Raw genomic sequence first — 27,645 nt, 5'->3', positions numbered from 1 at the left:
CTATAGTCCAGTGATCTCCAGCAACAATAGTAGCCCTGTGAACTTGTTGGTAACTGACAAAACTTATACTAGTCATTAGGCTGCTCTAAATTCTGCCAGGGGACCAGAACAGTGAAAATCACGCTAGCATTGGGGGTAGCTTTAAGCCACCTTTGCAATCTCCTTTTGTACTGCACCAACTGCTACTTGGCCACAGATTGGGATCTGGGTCATTCTAGTAGACCAGGACCTCCCACATAGTGTTCAACTGTCTCATGCCCTTTCTAGGAGTCCAGGACTTGAAGGTGTATTCAGCCTTTAATATGGTGCTGTGACCCATGGGGAAGTCAGGATTTGGCTCAGAGTAAAGCTCCTATACCCTTACACACCTAGAAGAAAGTGATCTGATTTTCAGAGGTGTTGAGCAATCCAGCAATCCAGCTCTCACTGAAATCAACTGTAGATACTCAACCCTTTGCAAATGAATCTACTCCTATATAGGTGCTTAAATATGGATTTAGGAATTGAACTTGGGCACCCAGATTTCAAAACTGTGACCCTACTCAACCGCTATTGTATAAATTAACACAAATCAGTGTAAAGTGCTATTTTTACCACAATCACTAAGAATACAGAGAATACTTGAAAATGAAAATGAAATGGAAAAGGAGATGTAGGGATAAAAATGTGAAATAGTTGGGTGTAAAACACAAATCTCTGAAGCAATTTCCCTGTAGGGAACAATGTAAGTGGCAGAGGACAAGGCAAAAGAGAACTTGCTAATGTTATCAACAACACAGTTTAAAATTAAACAAAGAATGAATAAATGTCTACTTGCAGCTGATGTGAAAAGAAGCCTTTCAAATAGTCTCTTGAATGTAAGCCTCCAAGAACGAAAAGTGAGATTTTTCTTTTAAACATTAGTGCAGACACTCCTCCTTCCTTCTGGATATACCTGCTGTACCAGAATAGCAGACACCAAGACACTGTGTAGAAAAGAGGGGCTTCTCTATTGGGTCAAGCTGATATTGGGCACTTGAACTTGGCATGAGGGTGTTTGGTAATTAATGTTGAAGAGGTATATTTTTTTAACTCCAATCTGAATATACAAAGACTTAGAGTAACTATGTAAAATGTGAACTAAAAACTGGGAACACCTGAGGTACAGCCAAGGTTGGAGAAAAAGGCTAGGCAGGGTTTTATGGTGGCAATTGTTAAATCTGATTTACTAATAAAGTCAAATTATGGGTGTATTAGTAATATATATAGTAGGGGTATGATCTGTTCAAAGCACAGTGGGAACTGTACCTGTTTATGAATACTCTGCTCAGTGGAAAAGGTAGAAATGTATTTTAAAAAGTAATTGTCTCAGAACCTCCCACTCCCAGATCACAGACTGAAGTGCTGCTTTTCAAAATGATGGATTAAAATATAAGTTTAAGGCCTTGTCTACACTAGAAAGGGTTTTCCAGCAAACACTCCTAATGTAGACACATCTAATAGCGTTCTTTTGCCAGTACATTTTGTACTCTTTCCCTGAATGAAATAAACTATGCCAGTAAAAGGATACTTTTGCTGGAATAACTATGTCTACACTAAGCGACAAGGAGTCCTGTGGCACCTTATAGTCTAACAGACGTATTGGAGCATAAGCTTTCCTGGGTGAATACCCACTTCGTCAGATGCATGTAGCAGAAATTTTCAGAGGCAGGTATAAATATGCAAGCAAGAATCAGTCTACAGATAACAATGTTAGTTCAATCAGGGAGGATGAGGCCCTCTTCTAGCAGCTGAGGTGTGAACACCAAGGGAGGAGAAACTGCTTTTGTGGTTGGCTAACCATTCACAGTCTTTGTTTAATCCTGAGCTGATGGTGTCAAATTTGCAAATGAACTGAAGTTCAGCAGTTTCTCTTTGAAGTCTGGTCCTGAAGCTTTTTTGCTTCAGGATGGCTACCTTTAAATCTGCTATTGTGTGTCCAGGGAGGTTGAAGTGTTCCCCTACAGGTTTTTGTATATTGCCATTCCTAATATCTGACTTGTGTCCATTTATCCTTCTACATAAGGATTGTCCAGTTTGGCCAATGTACATAGCAGAGGGGCATTCCTGGCACATAATGGTGTATATTACATTGGTGGATGTGCAGGTGAATGAACTGGTGATGATGTGACTGATCTGGTTAGGTCCTGTGATGGTGTCGCTGGTGTAAATATGTGGGCAGAGTTGGCATCGAGGTTTGTTGCATGGATTGGTTCCTGAGTTAGAGTTACCATGGTGCGGTTTATTGTTGCTGGTGAGAATATGCTTAAGGTTGGTGGGTTGTCTGTGGGCGAGGACTGGCCTGCCTCCCAAGGCCTGTGAAAGCGAGCGATCGTTGTCCAGGATGGGTTGTAAATCACTGATGATGCGTTGGAGAGGTTTTAGCTGAGGACTGTAGGTGATGGCCAGTGGAGTTCTGTTGGTTTTTTTCTTGGGCTTGTCTTGCAGCAGGAGGCTTCTGGGTACACATCTGGCTCTGTTAATTTGTTTCCTTATTTCCTCACGCAGGTGTCATAGTTCTGAGAATGTTTGGTGAAGATCTTGTAGGTGTTGGTCTCTGTCTGAGGGGTTGGAGCAAATGCGGTTGTACCTCAGCGCTTGGCTGTAGATGATGGATCATGTGGTGTGTCCGGGATGGAAGCTGGAGGCACAAAGGTAGGCATAGCAGTCGGTGGGTTTTTGGTATAGAGTGGAGTTAACGTGACCATCATATATTTGTACCGTGGTGTCTAGGAAGTGGACCTCCCGTGTAGATTGATCCAGGCTGAAGTTGATGGTTGGGTGGAAGCTGTTGAAATCGTGGTGGAATTCTTCCAGTCTCCTTCCTCTGGGTCCAGATGATGATGTCATCAATGTAGCATAGGTAGAGGAGGGGTATGAGTTGATGACAGCTGAAGAAGTGTTGTTCCAGGTTAGCCATAAAAATGTTGGCATATTGTGGGGCCATGCGGGTGTCCACAGCGGTACCACTGGTCTGGAGGTATATATTGTCACCAAATTTGAAATAATTGTGCATGAGGATAAAGTCACAGAGCTCAGCAACCAGTTGTGCTGTGGCATCATCAGTGATACTGTTCCTGACAGCTTGTATTCCATCTGTGTGTGGGATGTTTATGTATGTCTACACTAGGGCTTTTGCTGGCACAGCTATTTCAAACTGAGCGTGATTTTTTTTCATATTCCTAACCAACATAGCTATGACAGCAAAATTTAAGTCTAGATTAGGCCTAAGTATTTTTCTTAATGAGGGGCACAGAATATCACTACTGAAATAAAGTACAGAATATGGACTATGGGAGCAACATATACTTTTTGCCAGCTGAGTGTAAATTTGCTTTTTTATTATAATATGAATTCTGCTTAGAGAAAAAATGAATTATGTAAATCTCATGCACTCAGTGTTTTCTAAAAGATTAGCAGTTAGTTCTGATACACTATTTTAAAGCTATTGTACATTTTAAAAGGTCTAATTTTGAAATTTACTTAATTGACTGTAACAAACATAGAATGGAAATGGGGAAGAAATATTTGGTGGATAAATGCTTTGCACAGGTAATAAGGCTGGCAGAATGTCATCATTTCTAAGAACGGTTCAATGGGTTGTTTTAAGACTTTAGTTTTTGATGGATTGTTGGCTATTAATGGTTTTAAAAAACATAAAATTTAACCACTTTGTTTTTTTACTTCTTAACACTGCCACAAGGTCATTTTTACCTCATATGGCAATATCCACAACGTAACATTAAAACAATAATGATCCAGGAGCAGGAAATTTCTTAGAGATTAATGACTGACTGGAAGGAGGTGATGGCCTGAGGCATTGCTGAGAGCCATTGACCCCAGCCGGTTTATACAGGACATTTCTAGAAAGAATGAATGCTCTGTTCGTTAGCCAATCAGATTTCTGGAATTATTTCTTAACATTCCATTGGACATATAACGACTTACAACATTCAGAAGATGGTTATATTTTAAAAGGTGTCTGTGTGTTCTTGCTAAGACATACAGCCTCTAAAGAAAAATGATCTAAAAAGGAGCGTTCTACCTTAATAACATGAATAAAAATAAGCAATTCACCATGTGATCATCAATAATTGATCATCAGATTCAGGAACAATATTTTTAGTACATTAGTGTGTATATTTTTAGAGCATGTCCCTTATCAGCACTCATTCTAAAAGGCTGTTCATTTGTTTCTTCAAAAAGGAATTTTTAGCACTGTCACTAGTTAAAAGTAATGCGAGCACTAAACCAACTTCAGCTGACTGTGGCCATTAAAGGGTTTGTCTTTTTCAATAATCAAGTACAGCTTTCTGCACATTTTCTAGGAGTGGTCTGGTGGAGTATTCCAGAAACTGCTTAAATATTTTCCTAGCTCTTATCCTGAGGCAAAAGTTTTAAAGACCCTCTTGTAGTCTTCATAAAACTGTGAAAATTGCACTTTTCTAACAGGATCAATAACTTACACTCTAAACCAAAAGAATTCTTCTTTGTGTAAGTACAAATTTCCCACCTGCCTTACTGCACCCTACCATGACTTACTATTTGTCAAACGTGGCTGTAAACGTAAAACAAACAAAATAAGCCATGCCTTTATAAAATTCATGAAAATAATCTAACTTGGCACTAACACAGTTTGACTGGTTGTTCAACAAGCAATAGTTTTCAAACCCAAATCATGAAACATCTCATCACATTTCTCCTCAAAGTCCTTATTTGTCACCAGAAACACTATACACTTGATGCACAGATTTATTCCTAGAGCCTTCATTGTATTTACTGTTGGGGTAACAGTCTCAGTTACAAATTGCAACTTCAGTGTGTTCTCTTGAAATTCAATTTCCTCCCACAACCATTTGAACTTTGTAGCATTAGAGTCTCTACTGTTCTATCAGATTAGTAACAAAATACTTTAAAAAATCAAAAAAAAATTGTGACAATGACCAGCTACAAAGCATGCTCTTTTGGGGTCAAATTTTCAGCAGGGTTCCTTAACTTTGCAAATATTGTGGAAACACTTACAGAGACCTATTGAAAATGTGGTTATTAGCAGACTTGAAGAGAACATTTTCATTAGCAATATGAAACCTCACTTGCATATATCACTTTCCAGACTCACAGACTTTAAGGTCTGAAGGGACCATCGTGATCACCTAGTCTGACTTCCTGCACATAGCAGGCCATAGAACCTCACCCACCCACTCCTAAAATAGACCCCTAACCTCTGGCTGAGTTACTGAAATCCTCAAATCATGGTTTAAAGACGTCACGTTGCAGGGAATTCACCATTTACATTAGTTTAAACTTGCAAGAGATCCGTGCCCCATGCTGCAAAGGAAGGGAAAAAAACAAAAACCAAATAAACAAAAAAATCCAACCAAACCACAAAACACCCAACCCTCTGCTCAAAAAAGCTAGGGTCTCAGCCCATCTGACCCATGGGAAAATTCCTCCCTGACCCCAAATAGAGTGATCAGTTAGATTCTGAGCATATGGGCAAACTGCTGGTAAGGATCTCATGACTGATTCAATTTGAATTTAATGCTGATGTCATAATACAGTAAAGGCAGTGTGGTCCAATGGCTAAGGCACCTGACCAGGAGTTAGGAAAATTGGGTTCTATTGCTGTGTCTAACACTAAGGGCTTGTCTACACAGAGAAATTTACCCACAAAATTATACCGGTATAGTCCTGCTATGTGATCTGAGGTAAATCACTTCATCTCGCTGTACCACTTTTCCCCCTCCAGCCATTTGACTGTCGCACATATTTAGACAGTAATCTCTTTGGAGCAGAGATTGTTTGTACTGTGCTTAAAACAATGGGTCCTTGATCTCAGTTGGGGCCCGCTTAAGTGCAACTGTAATGCAAAAACTAGCAGCAGCAATAACTGTGAGGGGGAGGGGAGGAAGGATGATTTTCTTGCTTGGCTAAATGTTTTCATTTACAAAACAGCTACAACAAAAGTGAATTGTGTGTACTGGCTATTCTAAAAGTAGTTTTGTGTTTGCTGGATGCTTAAAATGAAAATGTCAGTTCAACAACAAAATCGACAGACCACTCCCTGTTCAAAGTAATACTATCAACATGAAACGTTAAAATAAAATACATTCAAAGACATTTCTGTGGGTCCCAACTGAAGCTTCAACTCTAAATATCTAAACTTCAAGTAGTTTAAAATCTAAATCCAAATTTTGTAGCTCCCAAACCCATGTATATTAATATTTAGATCACAAGAGTCCTGAATACTTATTTTTGTTGTGCCTCAAGGAAGAAAGGATGAGACAGAGCTTCTCTCGTTAGAAAGAATGAGAACTCAAATGCATAATATGGTAACCTTTCTGCCAATCTTAAACCAGCCTCTGTTGTTATGCACCCATTTTTGAATATACTAGTCATGCCTGCAAAAGTGTACAGGCACCACCTGCAGGTGTGTATGTAAATCAGATTTCTAGTTGCACAGCTCCTTAGTCACCCTACTAGTTTGGATAGGGTTTTGGTGTGTCTAGGAGTAATTGAGTGGGAGGAAGGTGAAATCTCAGCTCCCATTTGGTAGGTAATAAAATTTTCCTGACCCTAATGGGTAGCCATTTTGGACTTCTTGTTTCAATCCTACCTTTCCCACTCTTAAACTAATATATGCTGGATCTCATTAATAATTGGAAATATACTTATTGCCTAGAACTGAAAGGGACCCTGAAAGGTCATTGAGTCCAGCCCCCTGCCTTTGCTAGCAGCACCAAGTACTGATTTTTGCTCCAGATCCCTAAGTGGATTGAAATCACAACCCTGGGTTTAGCAGGCCAATGCTCAAACCACTGAGCTATCCCTCCCCCCCATATGATACTATGAGCTATGCCTGGAAGGGATTGCTCCTGTATGACGAAACTGACAAACTACTGAGGTCATCTACCATCAACTACCATCCTGGGGTCTGGTTTTGCAGAGTTTATATTAAAATTGTCACAATATTGGGAGTGTTTTGGTACTGTTTGTGGGCAGGTATGTTATTTGCTATGGGGCAGTTGCATCCCGAGCTTGGTTCCCTACACAAAACTTTTAGACAACTGTGCAAGGTAGGAGAGTTATTCTGGCTGCTCTCCATCATTACAGAGGGGAAGACAGGTCAAATTTAAGTGGTGTTGTGACCCCATGCACCAGGTCACAATGCCACTTACTCAAATTTGGCCCAGGGCCCCTCTGTCATAATGGCAGGGAAGCTGGGCCAAATCTGCCACCTTAGGCCTATAAGGAGAAAGCAGCAGACAATCATGAGTGGCTCCTGGCACTGACCCTTCATCTTCCTGTTGGCTGGACACAAAGCAGCAGCAATAGCATGGACCAGCCATCAGTGAGACACCAGCCTCCCCTGCCGTTCCCCCAACTTCTCCGGATAGGACAGGCCCATCATCTCCCTGTCCCCCTCCAGGATGGGACTGGCCCACTAACCCCCCACAAGCAGTCATGGCCTCAGTGAGGATGTTGATACAATTTTCCCCTACCCCTGAATTTTTCTAAAATGACTCATGTGCGTTGGTCTGGAAGGATACAACTGAGAACCCTAAAATCCACTGTGCTGCTTGGTCTTGGGCACTCACAAGACTTGAATAGGTGTGCCTCTGACTGGTGCAGGTTGTGGCTCCCCTCATCTAATCTCTCGTAGTTGAATTAGGAAGGGGGGGGCTTCCTGTCAGGATCCGTTGGAAGGCCTCACTCAAGCTCAGAGACATTGGTGCTGCTACAGATCTGCACTGGAACAACTATCTCATGTAGTTTGAGGTGATAACATCAGTTTGGTATAAGTTTGTGGTCTCTTCATTTCACCATATTATGGTTTCTGTGTCTCTTTGTTTCTGTGTCCACATCAACAAGTGTTTTGGAGTACAAAACACAAGTGCCCACTCCTGAAAGTGCAATCTGTTGCATATGCGAACAGAGAGCCGGCATATATAGAGGAAAGCTGGCGCCGGGCTGACAGCTTGTCCTTCATTTTCTAAGCAAAAAGGAAGGTGCTGTAAATTTGGCCCTGTCAAGCTAAATGTGTTCCAAATAGTTTCAGATCAACCCAAAAAGGGAAAATGAACTACTTATCTCTTCAGTACCACCTGACCAACCATGGTGATCACCTGGCTACTATATTTATTGGTATCAGGATATATAAGCAACCTGTACACTGCGTGGCTCCCATCAAGGGCAAAAGTCTTTGTGATGCCTTCAAAATACAACCTACTTCTGTCTTTATGTCTCTTAAAAGGCTAGATTGAACCAAGGCTGCTGCAAATGTTCCCTCATCTTCTGTAATCATAGAGACAGTATCTACATATTTTAAAGTTTCTTAATAAAAAAGCAAAGTCTTATCTAACACTTTTTGTGGCTATCTCAATGTTTGCAACTCTAAATCACAACAATCTGTATATCATACAAGGCTAATGGCACTACTGCAAAATACCTAGACCAATCCACACAAGCGGTCCATTTCCTGGACACAACTGTGCTAATAAGCGATGGTCACATAAATACCACCCCTACTGGAAACCTACTGACTGCTATACTTACCTACATGCCTCCAGCTTCCATCCAGGACACACTTGTCATGGTATACTTCCCCAATCTGAACCTTAGAGTCCAAAAAATGGGGTACCAGCATGAATTCCTCTAAGCTTAATTACCAGCTTAGATCTGATAAGCTGCCACCACACAAAAATATATAGTGTTTTGGGGCACTCTGATAACCACAAAAACCTTCCCTGGGGACCCCAAGACCCAAATTCCTTGAGTCTTACAACAAAGGGGAATAAACCATTTCCCCCCCTTCTCCTTTCTTCCTCCCAGATCTTTCCCGCCCCGGGTACACTAGGAGATCACCATGATTCAAACTCCTTGAATCACAACACAGAGAAATCAGGTTTCCACCCCCCCTCCCCGTCCCAGGCATTCCCTCCCTGTCTCTCACCAATTTCCTGGTAAGTACAGACTCAATTCCCTTGAGCCTCAACAAGGGGAAAAAACCAAACAGGTCTTAGAAAGCAAAACTTTTAATAAAAAGAAAGAAAAAAAGTAAAAGTTGTCTCTGTAATTTAGATGGTAACAGTTACAGGGTCTTTCAGCTTATACACTAGAGAGAAGCCTCCCCTCTGCAAAAATACAATTTAAAATACTTCCAGCAAAATACACATTTGCAAATACAGAAAACAATCAAAAGACTATAACCGCCTTTCCTACTTAATACTCACTATTCTGAATATGTAAGAGACTATAGCAGGGAGATTGGCAAGAAACCTGGTTGCACATCTAGTCCCTTTCAGGACCCAGACAGAACAAAGCCAAACCCAAAAAACACAAAGGCTTCCCTCCACCGAGATTTTAAAGTATCTTGTTTCCTGATTGGTCCTCTGGTCAGGTGTTTTTGGTTTACTGTTTGTTAACCCTTTACAGGTAAAAGAGACATTAACCCTTAACTATCTGTTTATGACAACACCACACAATCTATTGTCTATAGCCAAGCTCTAAGATACAACCACATTTGCTCTAATCCCTCAGATAGAAACAAGCACCTACAGGATCTCTATCAAGCATTCTTAAAACTACAATACTCACCTGCTGAAATGAAAAAAACAGATTGACAGAACCAGAAGAGTTCCCAGAAGTCACCTACTACAGGACAGGCCCAACAAAGAAAATAACAGAACTCCACTAGCTGTCCCCTTCAGCCCCCAACTAAAACCTCTCCAGCGCATCATCAAAGATCTACAACCTATCCTGTAAAAGCAGCAAAGAATCCTGTGGCACCTTATAGACTAACAGACGTTTTGGAGCATGAGCTTTCGTGGGTGAATACTGAAAGATGATCCTTCACTCTCACAGATCTCGGGAGACAGACCTGTCCTCACTTACAGACAGCCTCCCAACCTGAAGCAAATACTCACCAGCAACCACACACCACAGAACAAAAACACTAACTCAGGAACCTATCCTTGCACCAAAGCCCGATGCCAACTCTGTCCACATATCTACTTAAGTGACATTACCACAGGACATAATCACATCAGCCACGCCATCAGGAGCTTGTTCACCTGCACATCTACCAATGTGATACATGCCATCATGTGCCAGCAATGCCCCTCTGCCATGTACATTGGCCAAACTGGACAGTCTCTATGCAAAAGAATAAATGGACACTGTTATACCAATTATATTAGACCAGTAAAAACCAGCAGGATCTTATTAAAAAGGACAAGACAAAGATGCCACATTTATTATGATAACAATTTATGACTAATAATATCTTAATTCTTATACGCACACATACATTATACCTAATACACACACACACACTATACCTAATACCTATACACACACACACACACACATTCATCAGGTGCTCTGCAGCTGCTGCATAGTTACCAGTCCTGAAGATAGCTTAAGTTCATGGCTTGATTTTGTAGCTTGGGTTTGTAGCTTGTGGTGGCTAACTGGCCAGGAAAGCCAGGCACAAGGACAAGCTGGATCTCTGTTGGGCAGGCACCAATGTCCTTCCATGTTGGCAGCAGAATGTTACCCAGAGTCTCTCATCTCACCCTTCTTTTTTATAGGCTTTTAGTTTGGATTCAAAGTCTATAGGTCTTGCTGTGTCACGCTGCCTCTGGGTTTAGACTGATCACCCATCAATTGCAGGCGTGACTTTCAGCCTTGAACCTGGCTTTGATCTTCCTTCTGTTGTTCTGTTGTCCTTTTCTTTTTAGGGTGGATGCTTCTTACTTTGTTTAGGGCTGTTGTCTAGGTCTTCAGCCGTTGGTATTTGAACTTTATCTCATCAGGACAGGCTGGGGCTGGAGGTTGATTCCGTCATTCATACATACCTCATTCACACATCTAAACTAAACTAATAAGATTACAGCAGAGTTTGCAAAAATGAAGGTTGGAAGAAGCTTTTACAAAATGGAGTGAGTGTTTTAAAATGGGGTTTGAATTACAATATGGAACAGAAGTAACAGTGTAGGCAAGTGTAGTGAATGGTGAACAGAAGTTACATTAATAAAGTGAACAATTAAAAACAATTTCATTTATCAGTTCTACAACACAAATCTGACATCAGGAATCATAACATTCAAAAACCAGTCGGAGAACACTTCAACCTCTCTGGTCACTCAGTAACAGACTTAACGGTGGCAATCTTCCAACAGAAAAGCTTCAAAAACAGACTCCAAGGAGAAACTGCTGAATTGAATTAATATGCCAACTAGATACCATCAATTTAGGCTTGAATAGAGACTGGGAATGGCTGAGCCATTACACACACTGAATCTATTTCCCCATGTTAAGTATCCTCACAACTTCTTGTCAAACTGTCTTAAATGGACCATCTTGATAATCACTACAAAAGTATTTTTTCTCCTGCTGATAATTGCTCATCTTAATTAATTAACCTCTTTGAGTTGGTAAGGCAACGCCCACCTTTTCATGTTCTCTGTATATGTATATATATCTCCTTACTACATGTTACATTCTATGCATCCGATGAAGTGGGCTGTAGCCCACGAAAGCTTATGCTCAAATACATTTGTTAGTCTCTAAGGTGCCACAAGTACTCCTGTTCTTTTTGCAGATACAGACTAACATGGCCGCTACTCTGAAACCAAAATACAGTGCGATTTTTTAAAAATCCATGCTACAGAGAAGTCAATCATTTGACTGAAATCCAGTGATTTGCTGATCTCTCTTTCTATTGATAGCATGGCTAGTTCTGACAAGTGTTCCTGGGACAGACTATCGTTAAACAAAAATATTTCTTTACATGCTCCAGTTTTGAAAAGCAGCTTTCTGATAAGGGATCTGTCACAGGGACTGGGTCATAAACAGATGGTTAAGGGTTAATGTCTCTTTTACCTGTAAAGGGTTAAGAAGCTCAGTAAACCTGGCTGACACCTGACCAGAGGACCAATAGGGGGACAAGATACTTTCAAATCTTGGTGGAGGGAAGTGTTTGTTTATGCTTTTTGTTTTTGTTCCTTGTTCGCTCTCGGGACTGAGAGGGACGGGACATCATTCCAGGCTCTCCCAATCTTTCTGAATCAGTCTTTCATGTTTCAAAATTCTAAGTAACAGCCAGGCAAGGTGGATTAGTCTTATGTTTGTTTTCTCAACTTGTAAAGGTTTCTTATTGCTGGAAGGATTTTTGCCTCTGTTTGCTGTAACTTTGAATCTAAGGCTCGGAGGGGGTCCCTCTAATCTATATGAATCTGAGTACCCTGTAAAGCATTTTCCATCCTGATTTTACAGAGATAATTTTTACCTTTTCTTTCTTCAATTAAAAGCTTTCTTTTTAAGAACCTGATTGATTTTTCCTTGTTTTAAGATCCAAGGGATTGGGTCTGAAATCACCAGGGATTGGTGGGGGTGGAAAAGGAGGGGGATGGTTAATTCCTCTTTATTTTAAGATCCAAGGAGTTTGGATCTGTGTGAATCTTCTCAAGGCAACCCAGGGAGGGGAAAGTCTGGGGGGAAAAGGAGGGGGATGGTTAATCTCTCCTTTTTTTAAGACCCAAGGGGTTTGGATCTGGGTTCCCCAGAGAAGGTTTTGGGGGAACAGAAAGTGTGCCAGACACTAAATTCTGGCTGGTGACAGCATACCAGACCTAAGCTAGTAATTAAGCTTAGAAATGTTCATGCAGGTCCCCACTTTTTGTACTCAAGTTCAAAGTGGGGAAAAAACCTTGACAGACTGTCAGGAATATTCTGAGGGCAGTATACACATTAGAAGCAGTACTGGGAAGACCAGATTATTAAATTTACTTCTGGGGTCCAAGAGCATGGTATGAGTTTAGTAGAAGAATTTTCTCAATTCACTAACATCCTTGACATCTGTATCAGCTTTACTTATCCATGCCTCAGCTGACCATCTGGTACTTTAAACCAATACAAGAACCCAAAATGTATTTGTGTTCTCCAAGGACCCCCAAAAGTTCCCCATAAACTTTCAATACTCAACCTGCTATAATACTGCAAATATTTAATCCTGAATTCTCCTTCTGCAACTATTCTAGGCTTACACTCACATCCATAATTTTCCAGATATTTTGCTCATTTCACATGGATTTCTGTCAGTGCTGCAGTGACTGACAAGTTTTTCTGCAAGCTCTTTTCCATCATTTAGGGTCCCTTCAAAGTTCTCTTCTGCACTGCTGTAGCCTTTAGTGTGTATTCTAGACCAAACTGTTTGCTACCTCAGTTCACACACTGAGATTTTGCATAACTTTGCTTACTGTTCTTTGATCTCCAGGGGATGCCATTTAGAGCTGTAAAAGAGTGGAAGAAATTATTTCATCCACTAGACAAAAGTGTGTCTTGTACTTTCTTACAGAACCAGCAATGCGTGTTATACATCATTGTAATACCACCCCAAAGCATTTACGCTTTCAATCTTACACTCCCACACTGTGTCAGAGAGGTTGATTTTAATGAGAGACTCTAAAAACTCCCATCAGCTACGGGATGATGTAAACACATACACATGCTGGAAGAGTCCAAAAAATAATTTAATGCAAGCTGATGATTTAGCAACACAAATCAGAAGGTTTAAGCTATGGCAACTAAGAGCTACATTAAATGTTTTGATGATGAGAATAAACTGTCTATACACCTTCACTGATGTCCATTCATGTTAATACCATCAGATCCTGGCTCTCTGCAGTTACTGAAGGCAATCTCACGACTGCAATCTTGCATGAAGACTGTGGAGAAATTTACCTGTTTTACTGGCACGTGAGCAGCACACCGAAGATGCATTGCTGTCATGAAAGTTCAGCAATCTCAAGCAAAACTGATAGGCCCATGCAGCTAACCTCCGGAATATGAGCTTTACATTTTTGCACAAAACTCTCTTGCATGGTTTATAATCCTCTTTGACATTCCTCAACAAGTCAGTCATTCTACTGATATATTAAATTCTGAATACTTGTGCTGAGGCAATGGAGTCATAATTCTCAGTATGGATGGGGCTCATTTTAATCTTCAAAATCCCAATATCGTCCATCAAATGCCTCATATTTTATCAAATAAGTGATTTATTCGACTTTCAGGGGGTTGGTTCTTTCAGTTCTTCATTAAAATGCTGGGACTCCATGTAGTGTTGGAACAGAGACTTTATTTGGCCTCTGTCCTAATGGTCACTTTACATGGATCCTCTTTTTCTTCACTTTCATACTCTCATCTCCTCTCAAACACATTTATTTGAAGCTCTCATCTGATAATTTTAGTTTTCATTTCTCTCTTCCTTCACTTTTCTTTGACCAATGGTAAGATTTATACAGTCTCTGTCAGGTCATCATTTTGTCTCTGAGACCCACGCATTGATAAGATTTCTGAATTGTATTAATTCAGACTCACTCCTTTTCTACTCAATACTGTTTGAAAAACAAAAACAAAATTGTTCCATCTTTGCCAACTGTTAAGCGGTCACTCCTTAGTACTAAGGAATAGAGTTTGGGATAAATCCTGAAGTGCTAGATGCCACATATGGACAAAAATGAAAAACAATATTAAAAACCTGAACAGGTTCATGACCAAAATCCATAGCCAACACTGCAGTGAAGACATTTTGATGTCAGAAAGTCTCTTAATCTTTCAATTCAAGTAATGTGACAAGACAGGCAGGTGGCCCATTCAAACCAGTGAAAAAAGTGACATCTTATGAAATGAGAGGGAGGCCATAAATACAGATAGGCCTAATGCACTGTCACATATAGAACCCCAGTGATTGAACTGACACTGTCTTGGGCCCTGTGTTTTTAAAGGCTGCTTCAGATGAGGTTCTAATGCTACATAATATTTTCTGTAAATGGCCACAACTAAGTTTTCAATTAACACCTCACTGATATGGATGAGGTGCCAGTGGGACAGCATTTACAGAGTTTTTCCTGTTGAGTGACTGGCAACAGTATTCTGCAATGCTTCAGGCTTCAGTTAATTTTATCCTAAGTAACCTTTCACAATGTAAATCAATGCTCTAGTCCTCTGTTAACATAGGGTATGTCTACAGAACAATTAAACACCTGTGGCTGGTCCATGTCAGCGGACTCGAGCTCGTGACACTAATGCTGCCAGGCTGTAAAATTTCAGTGTAGATGTTTGGGCTCAGGCTAGAGCCCAGGTTTTGGGACCCTCCCCCATCACAGATCCCAGGCTGCGGCTCAAGACTGAGTCTGAATGTCTACACTGTAGTTTTGCAGCCCCATAGCCAGAGTCCCACGAGCCCAAGTCAAATAACACAGGCCAGCCACAGGTGTTTAACTGTTCTGTGGATGTACCCTATGTTAACAGAGGACCAAAGCACTGATTTACATTCTGAAAGGCTACTTAGGATAAAACTAACTGAAGCCTGAAGTTCTCATGAAATCAAATTTCTTAGTAAATGTGCCCATTCTTTCATTTCTGCCTTTCAAAGAACAAACAGTATGGATATTGAACAAATTCAGGAGAAAACAAACCCCACACAGCCACAGTTTTGCTGGTGCTGCATTGAGAACCTCCGCGTTATGACACAAACCCCTTCCACTAAATCAAAACAATCCATTCTTGTGTTATCCCACAATGCGACTTACTCCAAATGTTTCATAACAATCTTCTCAGATATTAAAACCCACTGGATGCAGTTCAGAGAGAGGAAGCCCGTCAGAGTGTTCCTCCTCCATTATTTCAGCAGAGTGATTGGGTTTGCCTCCCCCAGAAATAAGCTGTGGGGCCTTCTCCAAATGCCTGCAGATCAGCCAAAAACCAGTGTTATCTACCATAACAATTGATGCATTTGGAGCAGCATCTTAAAGGAGGCTCCCAATAGTGCAGCGGGCTCTGCTGAACACAGAGGCAAGAGAAGCAGCCACCTGGAATGGGGGACAGAAGAAGTGCCTAGAGATCACATATCTAAGATAGTGGGAAGCAAGTGTGAGAGAGCCAAGGTGCAATGGTACTCCTTCCTTCCCTTCAAATGTCCCTTCCGCTCCTGGGGTGAGAGGGAAGTTCCTGTACAAGGGATCTGCAAACTCCGCCTAGAGTCAAATATATTATTAGCTGTAACTTCATCGCTAAGCTCTCCCCACAGGTCTTATTTTGTACAAGGCCCTGGGAAACCTAGTACTAGCCCGAGACAAAGCTGAGATAATTTTCAGAATTTTCTTTGCACTATAGATGACTATCACCCTAATGGCAACAGAAAGGATGCTAATGAGGGTTTACTTTCTAGGGAGTTAATGCTTAACCCTGTATGCAAGCAGTTTAGTTCATATTTCCTTTGTCTGAAAAAGAGGTTTTGCATAAAACTATCTGTATTACAAAGCAAAAGTAATTAAATATCAATTCTGGTTTGATTTTACTATTTACTATAATAAGATAATTTTCTTTATTGTAAACCACTTTTGTGTCCTCATCTCTGCTTTACCTTCATTTGAGCGGATAATGTCATTTTTTGCTTGTTAATTAAGTTCACTCATACAATGCTCAAAAAGTGTTTTTTCTCTCTTTTTAAAAACGTAACAAAACAATAAATGTCTAGTTTAAAATGCTTTTCTAGAGGAATGAACAGGATTGTAGAAAAAACAATTTCTGCAAGTCATAATTATACAGAGCATTTCATAATAAGCATCAAGAGATTTCTACTCAGTGAACAAAAATCTGTTCTCAGTTAGCAATGAATTTACCATTATAATGACTTTTGGTTCTTTAATTCATGGACAAATTTGAAAAAAATGCCTGTGAGCAAAGTAGAATTATGCTGCTAGAAGCTACGTTTTGCATATCCATATGTAATGTAAACAACCTCTAAGATTCTATAAAAGTCAGGCAGGGTTAGAATGCTAAAGCAAAATTCATATTCTGAAAGTAATAACTTATGCAGTAGGGATTGGATCAGGAAAAGTTAATCCTCAGAATGGTGACTACTTGGACTCATTTTAATATAGCTCCTGGCTTTCAGAAGCTCTACAATTTTCTTAAAATAAACAGTTGCATTTACTACTAATTCTGAATTGGTCTCATCCACAAAATGCTGTAATATATATTCTGTGAAAGCTGCAGAACAATGTCTATCCCAGAGGTAGAGTCCGTGAAAGCTGCAGAACAATGTCTTTCCCAGAGGTAGAGTCATAAATTCTGCCTGGACAAACGATTGTGTACAGTACTCAGAATGGTCAAAGACTCAAATTAAGGATGTTCATTAAAATCAAAATATAAAATTAAGAAAACTTTTTTAAAGTCACACTCCCACCTTTTATTCACTCTACTGGGCCTCGGTAATGCAAGAATTACACACAGTAGCAAATCTTCCACATGCAGCAATATCTAGGTCAAATGGGACATTTGCTCTGCATTTAACTACAAATACTTGATTCATGACATTCTCACACTTTTTTCACGTCAGGAATGAGAACTGAAAATGGGAAGAAAGCTAAATAAAAGCAAGGAATGAGGGCTAGATGACAGGAAAACTATATATTGTTTGCTTTGAAGAAACAGAAGAAACATAGAAATACAGTAAATGGGAGATAGTACAAACAAGAAAAAAGTGTTAGCCTGTTTAAAAAGTATATTAAAATATGTATAAAAACTTGTTATTATAGTTCTGGTTTCATGGAAGGTTAAATATATTTGTAGACAAATATTTCTTCTCTCTCTGTTCTTGGACACTCTAGATAGGGGATATAGATTACATTATAGTTTATTCTCCCACTTGCTGGTGTTCTCTCTCTTGCAATTCCTTAATTCCACACATAACAATGAAGTTTCATCTGAGGCAAACAACTAGCACTCAATGGACAAGGCATTTGTTTCTGCCAGCACATGGGTTGATTAATCCTGGCTTTGACTCCTTTCCTGGTAGCAGCTGGCAGAGGAGATGGATATACAAGAGAAAAGGAAGTGTATCCTGAAAATAGCAAAGACTCCTGTGGCACCTTATAGACTAACAGACGTATTGGAGCATGAGCTTTCGTGGGTGAATACCCACTTCTTCACATGCATCTGACGAAGTGGGTATTCACCCACGAAAGCTCATGCTCCAATACACCTGTTAGTCTATAAAGTGCCATGGGATTTTTCCCTTCTTTTACAGATCCAGACTAACATGACTACCCCTCTGATACTATCTAAAAAATGGTTCCAATGCATTGAATGCCATTAGCTAAAATTCTGAAATTCCTCTCATAAGTTAAATGTTTTCCTGCTCTGAACCAGGCAGAGCAGGGCCTTGACTCTGAGTCTCTGACATTCCAGGGGAGTGCCCTAAACACTTCAGAGTCAATCTTTCACTTGTGGTTTCTCCCTGCCCCTGGTTGGAACTGTTCTAGTATCTATAATAATAAAATATTCACTAGGCCTGAGGAAGACTGACTGACTCTATAGCCCTTTGGTTGGGTGCTCACCTAGGATATAGGAGACCCAGTTTGAAGTCCCTGCTCTGCCGGAATCTGAGCAAGGACTGGAACCTCAGTCTCACACATCCCAAGTGAGTGTCTTAGCTACCAGACTATTGGCTATTTTGATGTCTCTCTCTCTCTTTCATGAAAAATTCGGAAAGCTCTCTGAAGTCCTTGCAAAATGGAAATTTTGTTTACTTGGGAAGCCCTAGTGGTATAGCTTATTTGGAGTACAACTGTGTACCCACTAGGGGTTGTACTGATATAACTATTTTGCTAAAATTTGCTAAAAAATCTCACCCCTAACAGAAAATGTTATTATGGTACATTATCTGTGTGTAGACCAGGCCTACATTTATGGGACCTAAATCACCTGCTCAGTCTTGATTAAAGGGTCTAGGCATTTCATAGGTCATTCTGAATATGTATCTGGCCTAACATGATAACTGGTTATTCTCAGGAATGAGTAGTTCTGTTTGGTTGAATGGAGTTTTCTTAACCCAATCTCAACTCCCTTACCTCTGTTGGTTACGCAATATTAATTTATTGACAATTCATAGTCAGTATGTCACAGATTACGTACTCTCTGCTGATACTTAAAGCTCATTCTTGACTGGACTGAATACTTGCAAGGATTTGTACCAAGAGATGAGTGAATGACAATGAAAATAAGATGAAGTACTGTTAGTATGGGAGTCATTTTGTTGTTAATTGTTTTAAGCCTCTAATCACGCTTAATTGGAATTAGAAGTACCCAGAAGACTGAGCAGAATCAGACTAAGCTAAATGCTTGTGAAGGGAGAAATTCATTCCAGCCATGTAAATCTTGAGTTTTCAAGCTCTGTAAAGTTTGGCAGCACATTGCTCAGGGAAGTGATTTCCATTCTGAACCTAGCACAAGGGTACTTGGCTGATGCACAGCCATCTCAAAAATACTATTCTAATGTGCTAGAATAGTGGCTATGCCCCATCTATGCCAGCTGCATGGGGTATTGGGGCCACTGGATACATCTTTGTCTGAACCCAAAATGGCATTCTGGGCAGGGTTGGTGTTGGAGACACTTTGGTGCACAGACACCCAACACTATCACTCAGCTGAGAGACTTTCGCCATGAGTGCAAAATCAGCCCAATAAAACAAGTATTAATGCATCTCTTTTCTTCATCTGTTTGTGTGGTGTCGGTGTAGCATCCTTTTAACCAGGCTTGCTATTGTGGAGATTGTTCTGACGAGTTCCTACGTGGGTGTTTTTTATTTTTTTGTTTTTTGTAATCTGTTTTTACAACAGCAAAATGATTGGCAGATTCTTTAATAAAATATTACATACGTCAATATTTATGAATCTATAAATTGAATGCTTTCAATATACATACAGCAATCTTATGTTTGAGTTGTACTCACTTGGTTGGGAAAGTCAGCCTTCAGTTCAGTGACACTTTTACACCAATATTCTGCAGTTTTCTCACTGATAAGCTCAATATTTAGGAAAGAGCCTTGACCTGGGCCATATATGGGGCCTGATGTAATTCCACGTATAATTCTTGGAGAAACATTGGTAACAATGTCCTGTTAAAACACAGTAAAAAACTTTCAGATTGATTTACAAAGTAAAAAAACAAAAACCACATTCCTATAGAGTCTATAAATGATCTATATACTACAATGTGTTAATGAAAGGGAAAACATCCATTTAAAACACACATTTCCATCCAAAATTCTATATGCACTTTTGTTGCAAGTAACATCTAAGATTAGAGACTGAAGTAAAAAAAGTTTGTTTTTTCCCTAGTTTGATTGCTTTATGCATTCCAGAGCACTCTGTGCCGATGTCATCCATTGGTGAGTTGTAGGTCTCCTCCTGCCCATGTTGATCACAGAAGATATAAGTTGTTACAGATCCCAGTTACCAAGCTTTGGCTCCTTAGCTCAAGCTGTAGCAGCTCATGCTTTTAGCTTTGGAAGTCCCTGATTCAGCCCCTGGCGTGTCAGTCAAGATGAACCCATACTTACATGATGGCTGTTATCTTGCCTGATACACTGGGGACAGAACAGGGGCTCTCCAGAGCTAAAAAAATGAGCTGCCTGAGCTGACAGCCAAGGTTCTGTAGCTAGGGGATGTAACAACTCATCCTCTCCAAACTGGCAGAGACAGGGACCAGTAACACACATTCATTAGTGAGTTTCACTGTTTCCTCTGTATTAGCTGGTTGCCCCTGTTATCTGTGAGTTACTCACATGCACAAAATTGCAGATTCTGGTCCTAAGGATGAAACTGACTAAACTATTATTGAGAGTGCCGGTTGTGGGAGTGGGAATGGATTCCATTTCCCAAACACAGGGGCAGCTTGTAAATACCATTCTAGCAAACAGACTGCTATAGTGATTGGTTACTTTCTGCCCCTCCCTCCTTCTCTCTGTGTAGTGGGTTATTGCATCTCTGTAATTATGGCTCCAAGGGCCTTGTCACTATACTGCTCACAAGAGCCCCTCTGTATTCCAGCTACATCCCCTCTGCAGCATGCAGAAGGGCCTACATAGGTTTTTGTGAGCCAATGGATTTTGTAGAAAATGTATGTTCATTATATTTATGCCAATTCATTGTGGTATATGCAGATATGAGACTATAATGCCTTTTGTTTTCTATGTCTTACATCTTTACATTTCTGTGTTGCAAGTTCAGCAGCCATTTTGTTCTCAGAGTTATTGCAACCTGTGAAAGAAGATATGCACACACAATGCAGAGCAATCTCTCTCTCTCTCTTTCTATCTCATGACAACTTTATGTATGTTCTCTGTTGTTGTTTTTCCTTAGTTTAAACTGGAAGTACACTTTTTGCTCTTTAAATGTAAACATGCCCCTACAAGCTATTTGAACGATATAAGAAAATCCACATACACAGTATTATTTAAACAATTTGTTTTTGTTTTAATGTAGACTCTATGTTTCATGTACATCCCAATCTTTCAACTGCATATACCCAGGCACAGCCCTGCATCCCAGTAAAGGCAAACCCTGAGTTTTATACTATACTAAAGTCAAAGGGGGGGCGTCTATATGAGAAAAAGTGGTCCAGGCATGTAATAGCAGCACTGGAGCTCCAGCCATCAAAAGAAAAGGCCCTAGATATTAGCAGTACCAGTACATGAGACTTCAACATCATAATGATGGAGTAAGAAAGATAGATAAATAAATAAATACATAAATAAATAAACAGTAGCTACAAATTCAAATCCAGTGTTGTAAAACATCATTTTCCCCCTCAGATTAATATAAGATCATCACATCATTTCAAAACAAAAAGTAAACAAATACAAAATTAACTTGTTTGTTAGGAATAATTAAGCTACAATTCACAAATGCCTTATATCTATATGAAAGATCTGTAATATTCTGACATTATTTAAAATTAAAGAGAAACATAGATGGAAAAATGCTTCTTTTGCCAATTTCTAATTAAAAATAATTTTGAATAAAGGTCAGTTGGTTAAGGATTTATCAGAATTATTTGTTTAAGTACCCCTCCTCACCATCTTGTCACTTTTAGTGAGATAACATGAACCCCCATTAGTATATAGCAATTAAGGTCAATTTACATATTTTAATTAAGAACTATCCCCTATAAAACAATTAGGGTAATAGGCATACTAACTGGATTTCATAACATTTGGACATTTTTCCAACTAGATAGACAGGAAACCTTAATTAGCATTAATTAGTGCTTATCTGCATATGTTTGATAAGGCATACCCTTGCCACAAAAGATTATTTATTCCTAAATCTGCCAAATGCTAGAGTTGCAGAGAATAAAAGGAATTTTCTTCACATTGTATGTAAATTTCTGGTAATTTTCATTTGTTTTTGCATTTGAATCGTTTTCTTTTTTTCTTTCTCTTTCTCTGTGTACACTGAAATATTTTGGGTAAGTATGTACAGTCACATGCACAGAAATCATACCAAGTAATTTGCATTCGTCAATCTATTACCATGCCCATAATCATTCTGTAATCTCAGAAGAAAACCCATTCAGTCTTCCTACTATTACAATATTCTCTTTTATATTGCAAACATATATTTCACTCAACACCTCAACTTCACTTTCACTAAAAATTGTCCATTGAATCCTCTCTGAACACAACTGAGAGAAAAACAGGATTGCAAATATTGTGGTTAAGGCAATATCATGATAGTTTAGAGCAGGCATGCATTATATTTTCCTCCCCCTTCCACCATCCCTTGAGCATTAGTAAATAATTTCCATTGTCCTATTAAATTACTTCACAAATGCCTGTGCTTTGATTTCAGCCCAGGATGCTACTCATAACAGAATGACACCCACATACTTCAGTGGGGTGGGGAAACTTGATGGGACCAGCAAAGAAAAGGGGACAGCCCCAGTGGCAAGGGTATGAGACACTTGCTGAGGGACATACAATAGCTTCTCCTTCCCCTTTGGAGTCTATGGCAGCCATTGGCCAGTTGGGGGTGGGGGAGGAGTATGGAGGACTGGGGAGTTTTTTGCCTGCCTTGCAGCACCTTGAAGTCACAGCAGGTTAGGCAGGAATGTGCTTGGTACTCAACTGAGATATCTGGTTGAGTTGTTAATTTGTTGCAACTGGTGGGCAGTTTCCAGTGCAATGAAAAGGATAAAATGAATGGTTCCAAAAGGTAAAGGACCTGGGATCTTGGTGATAGGTTTTGGGCTCATGAGATAGGGAGAGACCTTGTAGCCCTTGCAGACCAAGATCATGACCCTTCTGCAACCTCTGTCCCCCTTGAGGAAGATGGTTTGGGGGGAGAGAGGGAGGTTGAGCTGAGTCTGGGGTAGGCTGAGGACAGTCTACACCAAGTTATGGATTACATGGTAGGAGCCCTGTAACTCCTGTACTGGAACTAATTAAACACCTGGCATAGGAGGGTATGGGTGCTGATCAGATGACACTCCCTCCCTGTGTTTACATTCAATAAAAGTTGTGGCTTGCTGCTTAAAATTCATTCATGTGTCTGTCCTCTTTTCACCACTGTGCCCACATCAAGCCTGTGTTTCACATCATCCAGATGGAAAAAGGTGCCAGCCCAGAAACCAAAAGGTGCTTCTTAGCTTTAGTCTAGCTAAAAGAAGGTTGACACGGGATAATGCTCTGTAAATATAGTAGAGGGGTAATTACCAGAGAGAGTGAAGAGCTATTTAAGCTAAAGGACAATGTTGGTACAAGAATAAATAGATATGAACTTGCCATGAGCAAAATCAGACTGGAAATTAGAAGGTTTCTAACCATCAGAGGCATGAGGTCCTGAAACAGTCTCTCCGAGGGGCTCAGGGCTGGGGCAGAGGGTTTGGGTGTGGAGGGGGTGAGGGCTCTGGCTGGAGCTGCAGACTCTGGGTTGAGGCCAGGGATGGGGGGTTTGGGGTGCAGGTTGTCCTGGGGCTATGGCAGGGAGAGAGGACTCCCCCTAGATCACCCTGCAGCAGCACCTGGGCTGAGGCCACCAGATAGGCACCTCTCCCCTGGCTGTGGTGGAGCTGGGCTGGGCTCGGGGGGGGAGGCATTTCTCCAAGCCTCAACCCTGATTGCCTGCACAGCGCTTAATAGTGCAGCCACGTAGCTTAGAGGAAACAGGCAATGACCTTGGGGCTTTTGGCCTTCCTGTGCAGTATATGGGTGTGGGTCACTTGTCAGGATTATCTGGGTACATGAAACTTAATCATTTCCCACCACTGTGGCGCCTTATGCCTCAGTCCCTCCTACTCGCTGCCTGTGGTAAATAATTGTCTAGTCTCCATGGGGCTGTGATACTTTTTAATTGGGGGGTTTAGTGTGCAGGTGCTGGGTGGTGTTGCTGGCCTCTGATACACAAAAGTTCAGAGTAGATGATCTAGGTATTCCCTCTGGCCTTAAATTCTATGGCTCTGTGAATATTTTTGTTCTCTCTTCCTTCCAGGATCCTTTTCCTTTTCACCTATAGACAGAGTTGCAAGGATGGTATGTAAAATAAAATCAAAGAAGCAAAAGAAAACAAAATCTTCCCAGTAGAATTAGTATGGAGTATCTATCCAGAACATCCTTTGCCATCACCTTCCTCCTCCCAATCTCTCATCACAACTAAAAAAGCACAGTAGGGAGTCCATTAGACAGATGATCTAGAGATCTCTGGTTCAGAGCTGGGTTTCAGCCAACCTCTTTCTTTTTCAATGACAGAAATGTGTTTCTAACAACAGCACAGCTTCTCACCAACACTTGCTAAGGCCCTAATTACATGGAAAAATACATTATCGGAGATTTTTAAATAGTCTCTTCCAAAACTAGAAGTTCAGATCAAGATAGCTCAGGTATCCTCACTGCTACATCCCCAAGAAAGTGATAAAGGAGGGGTTTTTTTTTGTCACTTTGTTTCAACCTGCGGTTTTCTTCTTATGAGTATGGCGTGGGCAAATATCACTATCTGTGATTACTGCTCATCTCTTAATCTTCAAGGAGAGAATTGTATCATCATATAATCTCTTTTGCTGCTACTGTATTTAAAGAAGTACATGAAAATGGAATCTAACAGAGAAGCTTGAAGGTGGCACGTCATGCCCTGATCCTGATTTTAAAAAGGCTCGTTATGATAAATGGGTGACCTAGATGAATGGAGTTTCCCTGGTCCTTGGATGCAGCTGTAATTTTAGATGTCTGTGGGGAAGTGGGGAGTTGGAAGGGTGCTGAATACTTATCCCCAAAACCACAGAAACATCACCCAAAGTGACACCAGTTCTTCTGATCTCCATATGCTATGGAAATAATAACCAGCCAAACTACAGTTTAAATAGCATGAAACCTTTTTATCCCTTAAAAAGCAAGGACAGAAGACTCTTAATTAGAGCCACCCAGACAGTTCAATGCTTGTTTTGCCCCCAAGCTTAATTAAAGACAAAGCCATGGAAAAAAAACATGGCTGGGAAATCAGAGCGACAAAGGCAAATAAATACAATGGCCCACAGGACATTTTTCTGTTTCCAGTGGAAGTCTTTCAAACGACTACAGATTTCAGGCTTAGAAAAAACTATCTTCCTCAGTGGACTCCAACAAGACACACATTATGCAGGGGAGCTTAAAACAGACAAGGGACTGGCTTGCAAAATGGGATCAGCCTGTGTGGAAGCAATTTCTCAGCCACTGAACCACCAGGGCTACACAAAGGGGGGGCTCTTTACCTCTCAGAAAGGACACCAAACCCCACATCTCCTCAAATGAAGTTCATCATATTGCCAAAGAAAGCAGTGTTTCATAGATGAAAACACCATCATTGTTTAACATCTTTCCTCACTCTTTTCTGCTTGTGAGCACAGGGTGCATGCTGGGAACCTGACACCATGCTACATTTGGGGATTCCTATTTGTACCTATTCATTTTATTTTTTAAGGAGAACAGTAAATGGAGCTGATTCCGGTGCCTTGACTGAGCTCCATGTGCTCCAGGCCATACTCCAGCCACACTGGAGAAACGTTTTCCACCTAGGTTTCTGATTCTGAAGTACTATGATGTAGCTGTCCATGAATTCTAACACAATTTATGAAACTAAAAACCTGGAAGTTTTCAACAAATTAAATAACAAAGTATACAACCAGTATATCAGCACATCTTATTTTATTATATGAATACTTATTCTACACTGTTTCACATTTTCAGTTAATAATTGCACTAGATTTTGTATTATCAAGTCATAACTGCATTATGTAGTTTGTTGTTTTTAGGCTTTCTGTGGACTCAGGAAGACAACCATCTACAGAGTTCACAGTTTTATCTTCACAACCATGTGTCCTAGAAATGTTTTTTTTAAAGAAAAGCTGGAGCAAAATTTTGTGGCAAGAGGGCTAGTTGGAATGAATTATGCAGCTGCAGAATACATGGGACCCCCACAAAAGGTACAAAGCCTAATGTTATGCCTCTTTGGTGCATGTAATTATATTTGCAAACACATTAGAAAATAAACCTTCTATATGAATTTTGTTTATTTTGGCAAGTTTTAAATCAGACCTCTGATACCTTTGTATAATTTGCTGAAGGTATGACCCTTGACACCTTTGCTTTTAGGCATTATTTTGTCAACGAGTATCTTAGCTAAAGAGTTTTAATAAACAGCTAAAGAATATTTAAAATGCTTAAGGGAACCAATAATAAATAAATATATTCAGGATCTGGAAGTAAAAGGTAAGAATTCACTGTTCCCTTTTACAAATAATAACTTCAGCTTGTTATGCATGTATTTGTCACTGAAAAACAGATGTTTTGCATTACAAATGTTCACGGGTCTTAGATAAGAATCTTGGTTTTGCTAAAGAAATTGAATCACATTATAAAAAGTGCTATAATATATTCTTTTCTCACTCTGAGTTGCTTTGAAAAGGTGCTGAGAACCCAAAGCTCCCACTGGTTACAAGGGATGTTGAAGGAATTGAATACATTGCAGCATTGGGCCCCCAAGCCAAGGGATGTATTTAAGTGCTCAGAAATAAGCTTTTCTCAAGTTTAGAACATGAAACAAACAAAATTGTGTTTCGTGAAACTATGTGACCTTTCCCATTACTTTCACTGGTAAGAGAAAAGATTTAACCAAAATGATCTATATACTACCTTTTAAAAAGTTAATTTATTTGACCTTTCTTCATCCAAGGGAGCTATGGTTTTATGTTCACTAAGTGGATAGGTTTCAGAACGTTACTGTGGTTCTTACTTACTAAATGTCAGTGCAAGAACAAAGATAGCCACAATGGTCTCATTGTTAACAGAAGGATAAATCTAGATGAGTATCTTGTTAAATTATCGCATGTAAAATTATGGAAGTACAATGTACTTCTAGGCAAAGTTAGTACAGACAATCAATTGTGGTGTAAAAGAATAGACTTTTATTCCCAGAATAGTACATTGAATAAAGTTCTATCCTTATTATTGAAATATCAGGAGTAGGGTCTCAGAAAATCTACATGAAGTTAGGCAAATTATCTGAATTCCCTTCCCTGGGTTTTATAAAGTTTATAGGAAAACAAATTCCTAGGGGAAAGCATTTCATTTGCTTCAAGCAGTAGGGTCTTGATCTTTCCATAGCACTGGGCAGTTTTTTTTAAAGTTATAAAACCAGCCTTAGCCGGCACTGACCCTATACTTTTTTCCATTATTATAACTAGCACTATTGCCATTATTCAAAAAATAGTATTTTTCAGACTTTCAGTTACAGGACAATGAA

At 40.0% G+C, this 27,645-nt stretch overlaps 1 protein-coding gene across 2 annotated transcripts in view; it reads right to left on the bottom strand.

The window, feature by feature from the left end:
• DPYD (dihydropyrimidine dehydrogenase) overlaps positions 1-27,645 on the bottom strand; it is a 627,421-nt gene that overhangs the window by 170,995 nt on the left and 428,781 nt on the right. For both annotated transcript variants that reach the window (XM_030572745.1, XM_030572746.1), the window contains one exon: positions 19,824-19,988. In XM_030572745.1, the coding sequence (XP_030428605.1) occupies positions 19,824-19,988 (165 nt within the window). The remainder of the gene's footprint in view (positions 1-19,823; positions 19,989-27,645) is intronic.

Source organism: Gopherus evgoodei, chromosome 8 (assembly GCF_007399415.2).
Source record: "Gopherus evgoodei ecotype Sinaloan lineage chromosome 8, rGopEvg1_v1.p, whole genome shotgun sequence".
Taxonomy (NCBI): domain Eukaryota; kingdom Metazoa; phylum Chordata; order Testudines; family Testudinidae; genus Gopherus; species Gopherus evgoodei.
Note: the sequence above shows the minus strand (reverse complement) of the source record. Positions and strands in the feature narration are given on the sequence as shown.